At 51.2% G+C, this 18,308-nt stretch overlaps 1 protein-coding gene across 1 annotated transcript in view; it reads left to right on the top strand.

The window, feature by feature from the left end:
- Positions 1–18,308, top strand: part of LOC128584488 (tetratricopeptide repeat protein 28-like) — a 45,758-nt gene that overhangs the window by 6,011 nt on the left and 21,439 nt on the right. The window contains 1 exon segment of the mRNA XM_053589412.1: positions 9,920–10,064. Coding sequence (XP_053445387.1) covers positions 9,920–10,064 — 145 coding nt within the window.

Here is an 18,308-nt window from a genome sequence, read left to right as displayed (position 1 = left end):
GGTTTAATAAAGCCCCCAGGGGCTTCTTGTGAAAAGTGAAGTTTGGGCAGGGCTGCTGCACCTTTACCCCCACACCCCACCAGTGCAGTTTCTGATGGGATGCAGAGCACTAACCCCCAGCCCATACTGCCCCGGCATTTGCCACATCTGTGGTGGCACCTCCAACCCCAGTAATCTTTTGCCCCAAACATAATTCACCACTAAGACCTGCATGTTCAACCCAGTGACATTTCTGGTCTCCTTCCCTTCTGTCTGTTCCCATTGCCATGGCTGTTCCTTGAGCACTCACTTTTGCCATGAAATTATTTAATGTAATCCCAGGGATAGCCTCACAAGGCTGCTGATGCTCAGCAAGGTTAATCGCCCAAGTCTCCCCACTTGTAAGAGACAGGGTGAGATCTGGCCCTCGCTGGGTATGACCTGATCCCCCACACTGACCCCGTTACCAACCTCTTGAGGTATGCAATGGTCATCACTGCCTTCCCCTCTGTCTGGACTGCAGATCTTCTGACATCACTCTCTGCATGGGAGTCAAGTTGAAGTGTAGAGCTTGGCATTTGAGTCCTTCATAATTCCACCTTGCCGTCCTTTCCATCTCCTGTGACATTGTCCCCACCCCCTCTGTCCTAACCCACAGGAACCTTGGACCTGCCCTTTCACACCTTAGAGCAGTGGTTCTCAACCTTCCTAATGCCTCCTAACGCCACGACCCTTTAATATAGTTCTTCATGTGGTGGTGACCCCCAACCATAAAATTATTTTCATTGCTACTTCATAATTGTAATTTTGCTACTGTTATGAATCGTAACGTAACTATCTGATACGCCGGATGTATTTTCATTGTTACAAAGGGGTCATGACCCACAGGTTGAGAACTGCTGCCTTAGAGGCTTTGGTTGGGCATGAGGACATGGCCAAAGAGAGCTTCCCCCCTGAAGTGCCGTCTCAAACACAGCGTCTTTTATGAATCCATCTTGGCTTGCCCTGACTGGGAATAGTTTCTCCTTTCTCTGCAGTTTCCCGGTGCTTGATCTGTTGGGTAGGGAGCCACTGCCGTTTGCTTTGTATTCATTACCTGTGTGTGTGCCCTTTCACTGCCCAGGCTGCACACTTGCCCAGGCCAGGTCATGTGTGCTCACTCTGGGTCCCCAAAGTGCCTAGGACAATGCCTGTCATTAAGTAGATGCAGGTATTTGCTCCCTTACAGGAAGATGGAAGGACAGATGAAACAGACATCAAATAACCATAATAACAGCAATACAAAGACAACGATGGTTTCAGGAAGTGTATATTGGTTAGTTGCCGAACACCCAGTGTGGTGGTGAGTGCTTTATGTGCGTTAGCTGTGGAGTTACTAATGACACTGAGTCATCGAGAAGTAAATTAGTTGCCCCGTGTCCCACAGCTAGAAAAGGTCAGAGGCAGCTTTAGGATCCAGGCCTGTCAGACTCCAAAGACAGTGCTCCACCTCCCCGCACACACCTATCTAACTCTCTTGCCAAGTGATCCACCTGGCCTTTGCCTGGACTCCCTCAGAAACAGGCAGCTTACTACATCCTGTCTTTGGACAACTGTGATTAATCCAACTCTGGGGGTTCTTTGTGAACTATTGAATAGGACCCAGAGGTCTGTTGTGGGGGGGACTGGCTTGGACCCACAAATTGCCTGAGGGTACAGAACCCTTTGGAAAGGGGTTTGCTGTAGTGTGGGCATGCATCAGCTGGGCAGGCTACACACACAGAATTATTGTCTCTTCTTCCCTGCCTTGAGCACGTGTTGAGCCTGCCCCTCAGGCCTCTTCTGACCTCTGACTGGGGGCAGGAGGAAGAGCCTGTGTAAGGGTGGCCTGGGCATCAGGTTCTTCCACGGTGACCATCTGCAGGCTTAACTGCAGAGCCTTATGCATGGGACAGCAAAGAACAGATGGCCATAGCAAAGTGCCCCAAGTGGGTAGAGACCAGGCATCACCCCCTGCTGCTGTGGCTCCTTCAGGAGGAGAGCCCCTCTTGGTGGAGGTGTGTGTGTCACAGCCCTTAGCTTAGGCAGGAACCCTACCACGACCCTAATGTGTCCACAAGAGTTCAAGATCAAGGGGAGAGAGGCCACTTGCATCACCAGTCTTATCCCTAGGCTTGAGAGGAGCCAGGTGCCACTGGGAGAGCAGGGTTGCTGCCAGAGTCTGCCCAGCCTGTGGCTCTTCTCCTGAGGAGGAGACAGGCGCTTGGTAATTAAGAAGGTGAACAGGCAGAAAGTGCCAGCAGCTTACTGAATAAGTACTTAAAATGTAGCATTTGACAGGTTCACCTCCCAGAGGAGACAACCTTTTGTATAAGGATGTTCAAGGAGGGAAGTCACTGAATGGTTTCAGAATCCTTTTTTTTTAATTGAATTTGAGGCATTTCTGGCTAATTGAATATAATGGATTTGCCAATTAATTTTTCTCTTGGTACTTTAAAACTCAAGTTCAAATTTCAGGCCAGCTCCTATCTCTCAGAAGATGCAGCTCAGTTCAGGGCCCCAGAGGTGGTTTTGGAACATCCTGGTCAGGGCTGAGTCGGGGACAGTCCCAATAGGCCAGGGCTTCGCTGTCTGCAAGTGCAGTCCTCGCTGGTGAGGCCGGAGGCGCCATCTGAGTGAGTGTGACAATGAGTGAGGGTCGGAGGCAGGGTCCCCCAGGGGCAGCTGAGTGCAGGTGTGAGCTGAGTGAAAGTGTGTGATAAAGACATCCTGAGAAGGCGAGGACCACTGTCTGATCAGAGGAGAAATGGCAGGGCTGGGGAAAGGCAGCCAGGCCCTGAATGAACCACGACCGTGGAGGAAGCTGTTCTTCTCTCCTTCTTTCTCCCTGTACACCTGGGGGCAGGCTCTGCTCACAGATGGCCCCTGGAAACATGCTTTGGGTAGTGTCTGTTGGTCAAGCTAGAGGGCACAAGTGAGGTGAGGGTCCAGGGCCTGATGCTGAACACCACTAGACCTTGGGCTCCCTGGAGAACAGAGGCCTCCCCAGGCTGCACACGTCCTGCTACCTGTCTGCGCAGGGCACTAGGACCCTACCCCGGACAGTACTGCCTGACCTAGGCTTACTTATCAGTTTCAGTGGTGGGCCTGGGAGTAAAGAGGATTTAAATGACATATACACACTACAGCCCAACTCTGGGCTACCTGAGAAGATGCCCCATATCCGTTCCCTACCTACCCCACCCTTCCCCTTATCCTCAGTATGTTATGGCCAAATGTGCCCTGGGTGAATGTTCCTGGCCCATGTCTAGATAGATCAAGAAGGACCCAAGCTCCTGGTTGGGAATTGAGCCCCTGAGGACCTGGAAGGCACAGGGAGGAGGAAAAGACACTCAAAGAAGGCCTTGGCTCTGGGGCCTGTGTCCAAGCTTATTCAAGCATGTGTGTACAAGCAGCTGTCAGGCTTTGCTTGGTTTTCATTAGATTGTGAATGCCAGGAGGGCAAGCACCAAACTTCCCTGTTCATTGTATCTCCCCTGCAGCTGGCCCAGGCTAGCCATCTGGACAGCCCTCAGTGAGCAGGCGATGAATGGGCGACTGAAAATCATCATTTCTCCTTGGTGCTGTGGGGAACAAAGCCTTCCCTGGGTTAGCTTGCCCCTTTTTTTCACAGGCACCCTTCCTAGCTGCCTCTCCTCAGACCAAGAGTCTGCCTCTCCCAGGCCACCTGCCTGTGGATTAATGTACACATAGTAGCCACCCCCGCCCAGCCTGTGGTTTCAGAGTACTGGTCTCTGAGAGTACCCGAGACTGCCCCATGCTCTGGTGTGCTGGTTCCTCCCTCTAAGCCTCCTGAGCAGCCTTCCTACAGAGACAGGCTGGCTGCTGCCCCCCTACTTGGGTAGAGCCCACTTCTCAGTCTCGCCTGAGGGAAAATGGAGCCTGCTCCCCTTGTTTCCATCTGCTAACACCGTATAGACACTTTCTTTTTTTTTTTTTTTTTCCTTTGGAGACAGAGTTTCACTTTGTCACCCTGGGTAGAGTACCGTTGCATCATAGCTCACAGCAACCTCCAACTCCTGGGCTTAGGCAATTCTCTTGCCTCAGCCTCCCAAGTAGCTGGGACTACAAGCGCCTGCCACAACGCCCAGCTATTTTTTTTTGTTTGTTTGTTTTTGTAGAGACAGAGTCTCACTTTATGGCCCTCGGTAGAGTGCCGTGGCCTCACACAGCTCACAGCAACCTCCAACTGTTGGGCTTACCCGATTCTCTTGCCTCAGCCTCCCGAGTAGCTGGGACTACAGGCGCCTGCCACAACGCCCGGGTATTTTTTTTTTTTTTGGTTGCAGTTTGGCCGGGGCCGGGTTTGAACCCGCCACCCTCGGTATATGGGGCCAGCGCCCTACCAACTGAGCCACAGGCACCGCCCGTATAGACACTTTCTTACGGACAGTGCAGTGCTGTGTTTGGCACCTGGGGTGTGGGATGACCTGATTCCTCAAGCCCAGGTTGCTGCAGAAATACTGCCTTGGAAACCAGTTCAGGGGGCGCAGAGCAGAGGAGGTTGAGGTGAGCTCTTGCCCCAGAAGGCAGGGCATGCCGGCTTTGCAGGGAAGGAGCCATCCCAGCTTCCTGAAAGAGTTCATTTGGCTCGAGTAAAGGTGGTTGGTTTCGCTTTCACCAGTATGAAAACCCGAGAAAGCAACGTGTGTGTTGGGGTGAGGAGACTCTCCTGCTCCTATCTGCACTGTGAACTAACACCCCTCTCTAAGCCGAGCCCGGATGGGAGGCAGGGGACCTGAAGCCCACCTGGGCAGGCATAGCCTTGGTGTGGGCTGCCCACCAGCCGCAATACAGCTGTCTTCTGCGGCTGCAAATCAATCCGCCCCTGCCTCAGGAACAGATCGCTTCATCCTCCCTGAAGGGGAGATTCAACAGCAAGTGCAGCCCAGACCAGCTAGTGTTTGTCATCATTCCAGAGACAGGAACCACACCCCTGCTGCCTCTGCCCCCTCGGGGCTCTTCACATTATCATCTTTATGTGCAGAGACCAAGCACTGGCCTCAGTTCTCCTACCTCACCACACAGACTGCATGCTGCGAGAAAATGAATATTTCTGCAGAAGTAAATTAATAAATATCATCTGAGGAATGAGCTAATGAAAACAGTGCTGTGTGCAAAGATCTCTGCTGAGAGCTAGGCTGTCAATTAGCCCAACTGGGTCCCACCGTCAGCGGACTGGCCGGGAGGAGAGGCATCTAGCGCCACCTGCCGGAGTTCCGGGGAGGTGCCGCTGGGAAGCCTGGGAGGGGGTGCCTGTGGTCAGCACCACCTTCAGGAACTTGGTGGCTGGCAAAGTGCAGCAAAAACGGTCTATGAACCAAGTGTATGGTGCCCCATGATCATATTAATATACACAGCTATGATAAATAAATAAATAAATACCCATCCTGACCAAGTGGGAGGCCTGACCCATGGCTGCCTTGTGGCTTTGTGCAGATCTCTTGCCCTCTCTGAACCTTGATTCCCCCTCTGTGAAGAAGGAGCAAACCTGTTAAGTGAGACAGATGTGCAGGACTGGCTGTGTCCTCTCCTCTAGGCCAAATTCCTAAATGGGCAGCACAGCCCCTGGGGTGGCTCACATTCCCACCACATAGGATGCATGTTTCCACCCCCCTTTCAAAGCTCCCAATCTAGTAAGTACTTGGAAAGCACTATCCTCTCATCTCAGAGTCCAGGGAGCTGAGGCAGCCTCTGTGAGCAATCTGCCCGCCTGGGACTCAGAGCCCAGGGACCTGCTGCCATCTACCTGGGACTCAGAGGCCCTAAACTGCACTTCACCACGGGGGCACGTACAGCTGTGCCAACTTTCAAGGGGCTCACCCTTACCAGCTCACAGCAATCTACACAAGGCAGCTATGGCAGTAAGGACTGTAGAGGTGAGAAAACCTCAGGCCTACCAGTACAGAAAGGGGTAGTGTCCTGGAGTATGAGTCCCAGCCTGAGCCCCTCCCCATGCCTGCACCTCTGGGAGACTCCCAGAATCCACGGACTATCAGTCCCTCTTGACATTGATAGTGCCCCCTATTTCTCTGTCCCTGGGCCTGCCACTGCTAGAACAGCTTTCCAATGGGGATTAGCCACATGCTGCTGCTGTTGAGGCAGAGTGAGGCTGGACCACCAGTGTGAAGAAGCTGGAGACAGATGCTGCCTGGACTGTTGCAAAAGAACAGGTGTGTGCAGACAGGCAGGGGAGCCATCGCCAGGGGCTAAGTAGGTAGCAGCACGTGCCTCTGGCCCTGGAAGAAGGTCTTGTATGGATTTTACTTTGACCTTAAATTATGGTTTCAGGTTGGTTGGTTTTTTGTTTGTTTGTTGTTTTATAATATAACCACTAACGGACTATTTCCGGGCTTTTATCTTCATTTTGAAAGGGATATCCCTTATGATAGGTGCCCTTCACTGACGAGCAGCCCAGATCAGAGGGGTGTTCCCAGGGGGCTTTCTGCCTGACCTGTGCAGGAGGCCTTGCGGGCTGGTGGCTAATCCCCATTGAAAAGCTGTTCTAGGAGATGTTGCTACAGAGATAGTTGGTCTGTGAGTTTCCAGGCCATAAGAGGGGCAGAAGTCAGCAAGCGTCAGTGGAGCACAGGCAGCCTGGAAGCCTGGAAAGAGCAGAACAAGGTCAAATGTCAGGCAGGGAGGCTTTGCTGAGGTTTAGTGGTGGGCTTCCACTGACAAGGGTGCCTGCCCTGTCCATCCCATCAGGGTCTGGTTCTCGAATAATCTACACTGCCTGGAAACATACCACATGGTCAGAGAGGGTCTCCTAGGAAACCTCCCGAGATCAAACAAGTACCTTTAACAGCTGCATGTTTACCAGCTCTGGCCAAGACTTCTGATTGGCTTCCCAACTGAAGTTGGCCTTTAGTGAGGCTAACATAAAGTCTGATCATAGCTGCTCTGTGCAGCACAGTCCTGGGAGGATGGGGGAAAGCTCTCAGAGAGAGATGTGGACATAGATGGGCTTCTTTTGCTCTTCTCCTAGAAAGGACCTGGGAGCATACTGGGAAAAGCTTGATCAGGCAAGCCTGGTTGTCTAAAGAGGCAACCGGGCCTGCTTCTATCCACAGATAACCCCAGACCCTCCAACCTGGCCACTGGGCCCACTTTCTTCTCCAGCCCTCATCCCTGACCCTCTGTCCACATGCCCCTCACATGCACTGCCCCAGTCTCCATTTCCCAAAGTTGTGCCTTTGCTCATGTTGTTCCTCTGCTTAGAATGTCCACCAGGCAGGCTAACTCCAAATCCTCTCTGGTGGCCCAGATCAAATGGTGCTTCTCCACAAAGTCTTTCCTTAGCTCCAGTGACCAGCATTTGGCGTCAGGGACTTGTACGTCTGTGCTCCTCACCTCTGTTGGCACCTGCTGCAGGGATCCACAGCCTGGCCCCTTGTGGACCACTGTGCCTGGCACATTACGGGCAGTTTCACATGTGAGATGGTTAATGCTGCTGGACCCCTCTAGGTACCTCTAACCCTCCCAGCTTTCAGTGAAAAGACACACTCTGTCTGTCTAGCTGAGCCTCCCAGGCCTCAGCTGGTTCTCGACACTGTGCAGCCATCCCCTCCGATCCTCATACTCCTGCCTGAGGCAGCGTCACCCCTTCTTACAGACCACAAAGCAACACCCAGATTCGAACCCTGCTGACATTCCACCACCTCCCTCCAGACATTTTCTTTGAATTGGTGTCAGACTTCAGCCCTTCCTGGAACTTCCTTGTGCTGCTCAGCACCGGCAACAGAGGTGCCCACCCCGGCCTCCAGGGACTGCCCAGGCCGACATTTTGTGTTCCTCAGAGAGGGGTCAAATGGGTTGGGGGTTAGGTTCTGATTGGTTGGACTAAGTAGCCAAGCTTTAGACCAACCAGAAGGAGCCCCTGTGTCTCCCTGGGCAGCCAGGACTATCATAGTCTCCTTATACCCCAGTGGGAAGCTGCGAAGAGCTTCCAGAGCTGGGTGCTCTTCCTCCAGAAGGGGCCTTTTTCGATCTGAGCAAGAGGGACCTGGGGTGTGTGGAGCACCCCTCTCAGTTGCTGTGAAGATCTGGGGCTACAGCATTGTCTGGGGACATGGCACTCTTTGGACACCTTCGGCGGGATTGATGTGACCCAGGTACCTCAGGTGGGGGTACCTGAGCCCACAGTCCCAGTGCTGTCGCCATTGTGAAGCTCTTGCACAGGAACAAGACACTGGGGGCTCCTGCTGCCCTGCCTGCTGTCTGCGTGGCACTGTGGGCTCTTTAGAGGCACACTCCCTGTCTGCTGACAATGTGCACGTGCGCACGTGTGTGTGTGTGTGTGTTAACAAACAGTGCTGTGACAGACACTGTGTGTCACACCAGAGCATCTCCTCTGGAGAGCAATTTGGTAATCTCTCCTTCAGGGGAGAATTGCTCTTTGCAGTGTATTCCACGGAATTAAGTGAGCCTCTGAGTGTCACTCCAGGGTTATCTGTGCTTCACTGGCTCTGATGGCAAAGGCACTCTGCAGCCCCCATCACTTGTAATTACACATTTACAGAGTGAGCAAGACCAAGAAGCAGACAAGAGCAGCTTCTCCAGCCCTCCGAGTCCTGCTGTTCTGTTCTCCACTCCCAGGCAGCAGGCTAGGGGGCGAGGATGCTCAGAGCTTGGCTCGGCAAGGCCCTAGAATTTAGGTCAAGTGGGACATTGTGGAGATCATGCTGAAGCATGGAGGGCTGTGGGTAGAAGCCATACCTGGAAAGCATCAACAAATCTTTCAAATCATTTCTTTTGATGTCACAGCTCCTGGGCTGGCCTAGGAGGGAAAGCAGCCTTCTGGTGTTTTCTTAGGCAACAATCAAGGTGCTGTTCCTACCAACAGCCCAGAGTTCCTACTGGAGCTCAGCAGTATATCTAGTTTAAGGGACCGTCTTTGGGGTCTTAGAATACATAGCAGAAACTCCAAAACTGTGCACAGTGTCTAAATCAAGGTTAAGAGGTCTCTGAGTGTCTAATCATCGTGCAGAGAGACTGGCCGGGCCAATAGGGCAGGTGCTGAGAGGACACAGGTGGTCAGCCTCACAGCTACATTGGAAACAGGATTCCCCTGCCTGTGCCTCTTCTCTGCTCACCTGTGCATTTTGTCCTCTGTAGGTCTCCAAAGAATATCCCATGCCTGATAGACAGCCAGTGCTCAGGAAACATTTTCTAAATGAATGGATGGGTGGATGCTCTCATCCTATGTTGGAAGTATGAAAATTAGAGTCCTTGGGGAAAATGCCTCTTATTTAATAAAACTATACCTAAAAACATTGGAACAGAAATTGAAAAGCAAAACAAAACAACGTAGCCAACCACCCATGGACTGACCCACTGGGCAGGGACTGCCCAGCCAGCAGCTCCCAGCACCCCCACCTGACAAGCTGTGGGGCCAGGGGCCTCCAAGGCTTTGCTGTGCTAGGGCTCAGGTGGGTGCCCATCAGCTGCTCTGAGCCCAGGCTGGGGCCAACACACTCTTTGTCTTGTCTGAGGCTCCCCTGCCATAAATTAGTTGGCACTGGGGCACCATCCTCACCAGCATGGTGGCTGCACTGATTCCTAATGGTTCTCATGTTTGCCTGCACACAGTCACTCCACACAGGACATAATTAAATCCTTTGAAAAGCACTCTGGGACATTTGATTATGTACAAAAACTCCATAGACATGTAAGCTGTTATGTGCAGCTGGTTTACTCTGTGGTTTCTGATGGTGCTCACTCTGCTACGAAAATTACCTTGAAGGGAAGAGCGGGGAGGCCGGTGGCAGCACTGCTGCGGAGCCTCATGCCCCACTGTCCGTGGGGCAGCACAGCTGAGAACAATGGTGGTGAGCCCTTCCCCCACCCTGCCTCCTGCCCACACAGGCCCTAATTGATCCCTCTGCCCTTCTCTCCCCAGGAGCTGCCAGAGCATGACAAGCCTGTGCAGTCATGCTGTGTCGCCGACCCAGGATGGGACCTCCTCTCTTCCCAGGAGGCAGAGCTCGTTCACTAAGCCCCCTCTCCATGCCCTGTATGACCTGCTCATAGCGCCCATGGAAGGGGTAAGTGCCTCCCAGGGGCATGAGGCTCCTTGGTGTCAGAACACGTCATTTACCAGGCAGTGCCCCCGAGTACCCCCTTAGATACACAGCTGGGCTCCCAGGACAACTGGAGGCTTTCCAGAACACATGACTTCTCTGTCTAGCTTCTCAGCATTTGAAAGCTAAAGTGGATGCATGTTCTTGGCTGGCTGCTGGTTAGTGAATGAGGCCTTGAGCTTCCAATTGGCAAACCTGGGTTCAAGTCCTAGCTCTGCTCCTTACAAGAGAGGTAAATTTGGCTTCGGTTATGTCATGTACAAAATGAAAGGGTGCTCCCTTCGTGCCTGTTCAGTGCAGTGATCTAGGGGCTCAGGGAGGTGCAGTCACCAGCAGGACCAAGCATGGACCCCTCGTGCCCGAGGCCAAGGCTGCCCTGCCCACCCAGCAGATGTCACGGGGGACATGGCCGTGGCCCTGCTGTTTCCAGGGGGCATCTTCCCCTCTTGCATCCACACCCTTCTGGGTCTCAGTGCTTCTCCTTCTCTCATTCTACCTTCCTCTTTCTCTTGGCCTCAGACGATATCAGGAATCACTGACGTCATCTTTTGAGTCCAGTGCTAAAGGTAGCCTTGCATGAGCTGCCTCACACAGATTTTCTGTGGTATTTCACCTGCTCTGGTCTTTGCACATCGCTTTTTAATTCGCTAACTATGTGGGAAAGGCTGAAGGGCTCAGGATCTTTATGAATCCCAATGGGGAGCCCATCAGGTGCCCGTGCACTGTCAAGAACTCCCAGCAGGCCTGAAGCAGGCATGGGGGCAGCTCACATCTCAGCTGGAGTGTGGCCCTTCCTCTGCAATCGCTCTCACTGGTGTTGGGGTGACCCCTGAGTGGCTCTTCCACTCCAGCCACCCTGCCTTTCCTTGCCTGGCCTTCCAGGGCTGTGTCGCTGCTTGCCTGGTCTCCGTAAGGAGGCTGCGCTGCCTGCCAGTGCTCTGGACTTCCCCTGGCTCCGGGAGATGGGTGTGGTATAAAGTGCAAAGCTTCAGGGAGCTGGCAGAGGGGGACCCTAGTGAAGCTGCCTCCCCACCTGGAGTATCTGTTTCCTCATTGGAAAATGAGGATAATCACCTTCATGGGTGTCAGAGTAAAGCAGGCAAGGATGAGATAACAGTGGAAAGCACCTGAGGTAGCAGCAGTAAACGTACACCCGGCGAGCTGCGGCCGCTGTCCCCAGACACCTCCTCTAAGTGTGGAGTCACTGCCACTGCCCCTCGGAGCCTTCCCTGCACTCCTGGGCCTCCTGGATCTGATCACACCATACACAGAGGCCTGGCCCAGTCCTCCCCTCTCCTGCAATGCCAGTCCTTAGATTCACCAGCCATCCTTCCCTTCTTAGGATTATTATCCTCTCCTGTGTCCTTTTAATGAGGTGACCAAAACTGCAGCAAGCTCTCCACCTCAGAGCTTCTCAGCTGCCCTGATAACTTACCCTGATTTATGTGCCATACCTTGGAGGAAGAAATACATACCTAGACCCTGAGGCTGCTTTTTTCATGTTTCCTTTACTGCCACTGACTGTCATGCAGACCATTTTGGTGACTTACTTCCAGCCTTCCCTCCTCCTCACCCTGAGGTCTGCATTTCCCACGGATCCCATGCCGCTGAAGGTTAGTTGGGCCCTCCATTCTTCACCCATTGGGCCTTCCGAGTCCCTATGTGTTTCTCCTTTTGCATTCAGGTCTCCAGATTACTCCTCTGTCAATGTTGAATTGTCAGGTGGGGGCCTAGCAGGGAGACTGGCTATGTCTGTCACCTCCAGCCCTGGTAAGCCTCAGGCCATCTGGACCTGCCCCTCCTGCCCAGCTCATGTTGCCTCCTCTTGGAGCCTTCCTGAACCCTTCATCTCTCTCTGCACCGCCGGACCCCTTACCTACCAGATGTCTTTTACAGTACCCGATAGAGTCAGTTCTGCCGTGTACACCTCCTCCATGGAGTCAGCCAACAATGGATTGAGAATATTCAGGAAAAAAAATACCACAAAGTTCCAAAAAGCAAAACTTGAATTTGCCACATTCTGAGTACTACACCGAATCCACAGGAGTGCAGTACTGTGCAGGCATTGCATTAAATATTGCAAGAAATCTAGAGATTTAAAGTGTGCAGGAGGGCACACTTTAAATGCGAAGGTTATATTTAAACACCGTGCAAAGGTTATATTTAAACACCGTGCCATTTTATATCAGAGACTTGAGCATTCGAGGATTTTGGTATCTGTGGAGGTTCTGGAACCAATCCCCATCCGATACTGAGGGCAACTGCATTTGACTGGACGCAGAACACGCCTCTCATCCTCTACCTTGCCTCCCATGCCACACTTCTGAGGCAAGGACTGACACTCATCTCTGTGCCCCCAGCAGCTGGTCTGGGGCCAGGTACCCCTTAGCACTCAGTAGGGTTTATGGAAGGGTATGTGGTCCAAAGCTGCTTTTGCATTTTGGGTCTAGTTTGGCCTAGAAAGCAGAAGCCCCAAGAAAGAAATCAGCTAACAAGCTTTTTGTGGCCCCTTTTGGGTGGAGCCTGGGCACTTTCAGCAAGGAGAACCAGAAAGAAGGGGCCAGGTCTGCCCTTGAAGAGCTTTAGATCTAGTGAACTGTCTCTACCCCCGACCCCAGTGCCCATCAGCCAGCAGGGTTATTTCAGGGTGGGGTCATAGCCCCGTTGATATGGGTCCATGTCAGGTGAAGGGAGCGACTCGGGCTCTGTGGTTGAGGCAGAAGTCCGCTTGGTGGACACCACCAAGAGGAAGCCAAGGGCTGAGGGCTGGAGGCGGCCCTGCCCTGATCCACCCTGGGGCTTCCACCCAGGAGAGAACTGCTGCAGTGCCACAGGTCATCCTGGCAGGGGATCCTCTGAATTTATAAAATCTGCACCATGTTTTTTAGACAGTTTTTCTCCCTGAGGACTTTCCCCTATGACTCAAAAAATAAAAATATGCCATCGGCATTGGTGGTAGCTGGCACCTGGACAACCTGATTTTCCCTCAGTGGTTTTAGGAAGTGGGAAGGTTTATGGACTTGAGTCTCAAACAGGTTAGAACAACGATCAGAATCATGTCTTTATAAACTAGGAAAAGGAAAAAGCCCTGCCACCAGATGTGTGACAGCTTCTTAAAGGCCACCGGTAGCACCCTCTGCGTCCACTCCTTCAGGAGCTGGCTGTGTGGGCTCAGGTGCTGGCCAGGCACCTGCTATCGGGGCTGCAGTCTTACCTGGAAACAAGGCCTTCAGTTAGAAAGTTCGTCCTTATTACCTGATAGCCAGAAATATTCTGTCATGAATTTGGTGTTTGAACATAGTGAGGAAGTTTGGCTGCTTCACACGAGACATAGGGGAAACCTTTTTAAAGCCACTGAAGTAAATTATCACAGCAAGAGCTATTCTTTGGCAAACTGAAACGATCTATTGTGTTTCATTAGAAACACTTAACTGAAAAGTTGGAACCTAATTTCAGAGTCCTGTCCATCCCTAGTTTTATCCATTTATTCAACAAATACTTACTGACATGTGCCAGGCATACAACTATCCTGAACACAAGAGGAGACAGCCCAGAAGCTGGGCCAGGGGCCCCCTGTCTTCTGTCTGATCACTCACCAGCTGTGCTAATTGGGGGTGAGCAGGCCAGCACCAGAGGCTGGTAGGCTGCACAGAGTTGTGACAGGTCAGCCTGGGTAGATGCCTTGGTCACCCCTCCTCAGCAGGCCACCCAAGTGGAGAAGGAGGCCTGGATTATTGCCTTCCTTTTCACTGCAAGCAGCTGCACCCAGTAGGGGGCGACATGACACCATCAAACAGCCCCCAGACCCTGCCCCTGTCAGTTGCCAGGCAGAGCCAGACCTGTCTCCACCTTTTCAGTAAGAATACAAATCAAAACCGAAGGTCCACAATTATGAATCACTGACACTTCAAGACTAAAACGATTAGCCTCTTCACATGGGGCATGTAATTATTTAAGCAACTGCCCTTGTTTAGCCGCAGTCCTGTTGCTAAGGGACTAGGTCAGACAGTATGAAAAGTAGAACAGAATAATATTTTACTGTAGGCCTTGCACCAATGTTTGATTTAATTTGGCTTAAGGGGAGCACTGTCGTGGCTTTTTCCAGGAATCATGCTGTCCTTTGCTGTCAGGATGGGGGCAAGCACGTGCACTTATCTTTGAAGAGAGCCTAGTTACATCTGCACATGAGCCATCATCAAACATTAGGTCAAATCCTATCTGATACCTAAAGGAGAAAATGTCACCAAAGAAAAGTTGCAAATGTTTAGTGTGAAAGGGACTAGAATGTGTTTGCATCTGTGGCATTAGTTTTAATCTAATTAGAACAAAGGGTGGTAATCTGTGCCTCTGACCTGGGATCTCCCTGATTGTTGAAAGGACAGATCGTGGACCAACCTGGCCCCACAACCTGAGAGTCTGCAGCAGGGCCCTCTCCCTCAGCCACATGCATGTGGCAAGGCCCTGTGGGGCTGCTATAGGCAAAGCTCCTTGTGTACCTGTCAGCTTGCAGGTGGGACCTTTGTCCAAAGGCAGAAGCTGCCATAATCAAGGAATCAGCTTTGCAGTAGGAAATTCCCTAGGTTTGGTCAAATCACTCTTCAAAATTCCAGACTTGGAGACCTTTTGGGATCCTGGGAGTCTAGACTTATTCTGCTTACAGAGTCTCTGCCATCCTTATCTTTCTTATTTACCTTTATTTAAATTACCTATTTCATTTCGTTAAAGTATTAAAAACCAAAATTATAGGACGGTAGCAAGAGTGAATTATTTGATCAGAAAGAAAAGCATTACTCATTCACCTCTACTCATGATTAATCCAGCTGTGGAGTAATCTGTTTAAGATGCTAGAAGCTTACTCAATACTTGATATCCATGGCAATTTGGTGAACTGCCTTCTTCAACACTGGAGTAGGGGAATTCACCTAAGACTTCTCATCTAAGGTGGAAATGGAGACTAACTCTGCCGAGAGCTCAACCATGAGGATAGCTTAGCTTTAGCCTAATTGTGACTGTGATTACTGCCCTGGGAAAAAGGACTCTCTTGGTGCTTTGTAAAATGTCCCTTGCAAAATCAAGTAACATTATATTACTGTCAACTTATCCTATGACAAATGCAAAAGGAATGAGACTGACCAATTTGGTGCTGTTTTTTTTTGGGGGGGGGTTGCAGTTTTTGGCTGGGGCTGGGTTTGAACCCGCTACCTCCAGTATGTGGGGTCGGCGCCCTACTCTTTCAGCCACAGGCACGGCCCATGCATGTTTTCTATTTTCTAAACAAATTGGTGGTCTTGGAGATTGCAGGGCAAATGCAGGACATTTTCGGGGCACAAATAGATTTCTATTTGCTATAGAAAAAGTCAGAGCTAGGGTCTAGAATATGGGGTGGAGGATGGGGCCCTTGAGACTGGCAGCCCCACTGCCAGGCTGTCTAATTGATTTCTGATTGAGACAGCTGTAGTAATATTGAAATGAGGACAGATGTCACCCAAGGACTGATTAGGAGGAGGAAAAATGGAGGCAATTGCTGGCAAGCTATCTTTATGACTGCAACTGATGGTGAGAACACCTTGAATAATTGGTGGGTTCTGGCAGGTAAATGGTGTCCTCACTGCTGTTAGGCCAGTGTCATCTGAGTGCGGGCTCTATCCTAGCTGATGGTTCAGCAACCAGCCATCTCAGCCTCACCATGGCAGGTTCTGGGCAGGCCCAGGTATTTCTGCCACTGAGGATGGAAGTCTCGGTTTTACCAGGTCAGCCGAGATAGAGAGAGGTTCCCACACTACAGAGGGTCCTGTGGCTCTAGCAGTCCCTCTGAGCTGAATTTGGCTAAGGTCGGACCCTGGGTATCAGTAGTCCCCTCTGGCTTTTGCTGGCCATTGTTGGTCATGCTTCTCCAACACCCACATCCCACCCTTCCCTTCCTGGGTTCTTTAGACAAACCAGTGGGCTGTTATTTGGTTGACCAGTTGAATATGTTGAATTTTTACTTCCTAATTTTTAGCTGGAATGCAATGTCTATGATCTTAGTAGGTTTCGGTCATGGCCTGAGGGTTATTTCCAGTAGGTAATGTGAAATTTGTTAAAACTGTATATATCCACCCATGACAACAAAGTTTCTTGGAAGTATCACAGAAAATGTTCCTCCTCTGCCTTAAACAGTTCTTTTTGATCAATTCACTCAATCAAAAATATGAGTCAGCAAAAACTCCAAAGCCCTGAACATACACAGTTATGGGGTGTTCCGATTCCCAGCAGTTCTATGCTGCTGGAATCCTTGTTATATACAGTAAAGTCCAGTTCACCCCAAATCTAATCAGCCCCAAATCTTGTGGACCCAGGATTTTTCTTTCCTTCTTCCTTGATGATCAGGGATTTCCATTCCTCTGGCTTATGAAGCTGTGAAGCCCTGAGAGGCCTGTTGTGTCTTCCCGACAAAGGACACTTTTCATGCAGTGTATTGTGGAGGCTGCTTATTGATCCTATGAACCTTGGCGATGCACAGGGAACACATATTTCCTTTTCTTTCTTTTTTTTTTTAGACACTGTCTCACTCTAATTGCTCTGGGTAGAGTGCCCTGGCATCATAGCTCACAGCATCCTCAAACTCCTGGGTTCTAGTGATCCTCTTGCCTCAGCCTCCCAAGAAGCCAGGACTATAGATACCCACCACCATGCCAGCTAGTTTTTCTATTTTTAGTAGGCTGGTGTCAAACTCCTGAGCTGAAGCAATCTGCCAGCCTCGGCCTCCCAGAGTGCTAGGATTACTGTCATGAATCACCATGCCTGGCCAGAATACATAGTTTTTAAGCTGAAGATCAGGACCTGTGCAATATAACATCTGATATCGGTGCTTTCTGGATGGCACGACACCTCTGGTAACCAGGGATGCATATGGAAGAGTCCTACTGACCAAAATGGTCATTGAGTCGAAACCTTCAGGATCCATGGGGGTTGCTGGGAGAAGTACAGGCTTACAAATTTGACTTCAGGGTGGTGGCTCAGTAAGCGGCTGTGGATGGCAGTGAAGGTAAAATGAAGATGAGGTAAGGCGGATGTGGTGACATCTGTCTTTCTTAATCCCTGGGTTACAATTCACACCTGGATGCTCCAGAGAGGCATTTTGTGTGTGTGTGTGTGTGGGGGGTGTTTTAGCCATATGTTTATAAAACCAAAGGGAATGAGTTGTGCTAGAAAATAATGAAGGCTATGTCAACTTATTCCAGCCACCTGAGACAGCTGTAAGTTCATATTTGACCCTTATGTCTAGAGTGCCAACTGGGCATCAGGTGCGGTAAGAGGTGTTCGACATGCTGCCACAGCTCCCACGGTGTCACAGGCCTGGAAGTAGTGGGCATTAGCTCTGTCCTATGGGTTTGGAAACTGAGGTGCAAGGAAGCAAATGTCTTGTGGGAGTGCTCAGAGGCCCTGCCCCCATGCCAGCTTAGCCTTCCTTCTTTGTAACCACACGCCACCCACCTACCAACTCCACATCCCTGGGAGCACCCTGGCACAGCAGACTCACCCAGACTTCATAGCACAGGCCTCTCCTTAGAATCCATGTCCCTTTCCTCCAGAATATGCCTTCCCTTCCTTGCCTGCTGGACAAGGTCTTCCATTCTTCTAGGACCATCAGGAGACAGGAACCACCCAGTAGGCTAACCAGGGAAGTTCAATATATAGAATTATCACCTATGAGAAGAGAGAGTACCTATAAGATACAAGGAACTATATGGTTCTCTAGGGCTGAGGGAGTGTGCTCAGGTGAGGATGAATACTGGAGGAGGTGGGGCTCAGCCCACAGGACAGAGACACGTTCACTGCCTGGCCCGGCCAGAGGCAGTCTGGATTGCTGGGCAGGCAGCGGGCCCCTATCTGATGCAGATGGGAATGCAGCAGTTGGCAAGGGCATGCTACACCCATGGGAGTGGGGGTGCCTGCAGAAGCAGGAGGCCTCTGGAGCATGGGGTTTCCACGTAGGCAAGGCTGTGGGAGGTGATTGCTGGGCCAAGACTGCAAGGTGCTGGAGGGACAGCGTTCTGAGCCCATGTTTGGACAGATCCACTGATATCCTCACACCCAGTGCTGACCCCCAGCTAGAAGCAGAGCCCCTTCATCCTCAGTGCCCTGTCCTGACAAAGCTCAGCACTGTGCCCACTCACTGGGAGAAATGGCTGAAGGAATGCCACCTGTTGCAGGGGGATCATGATG

Source organism: Nycticebus coucang, chromosome 4, assembly GCF_027406575.1.
Source record: "Nycticebus coucang isolate mNycCou1 chromosome 4, mNycCou1.pri, whole genome shotgun sequence".
In the NCBI taxonomy this organism is placed as follows: Eukaryota; Metazoa; Chordata; class Mammalia; order Primates; family Lorisidae; genus Nycticebus; species Nycticebus coucang.
Note: the sequence above shows the minus strand (reverse complement) of the source record. Positions and strands in the feature narration are given on the sequence as shown.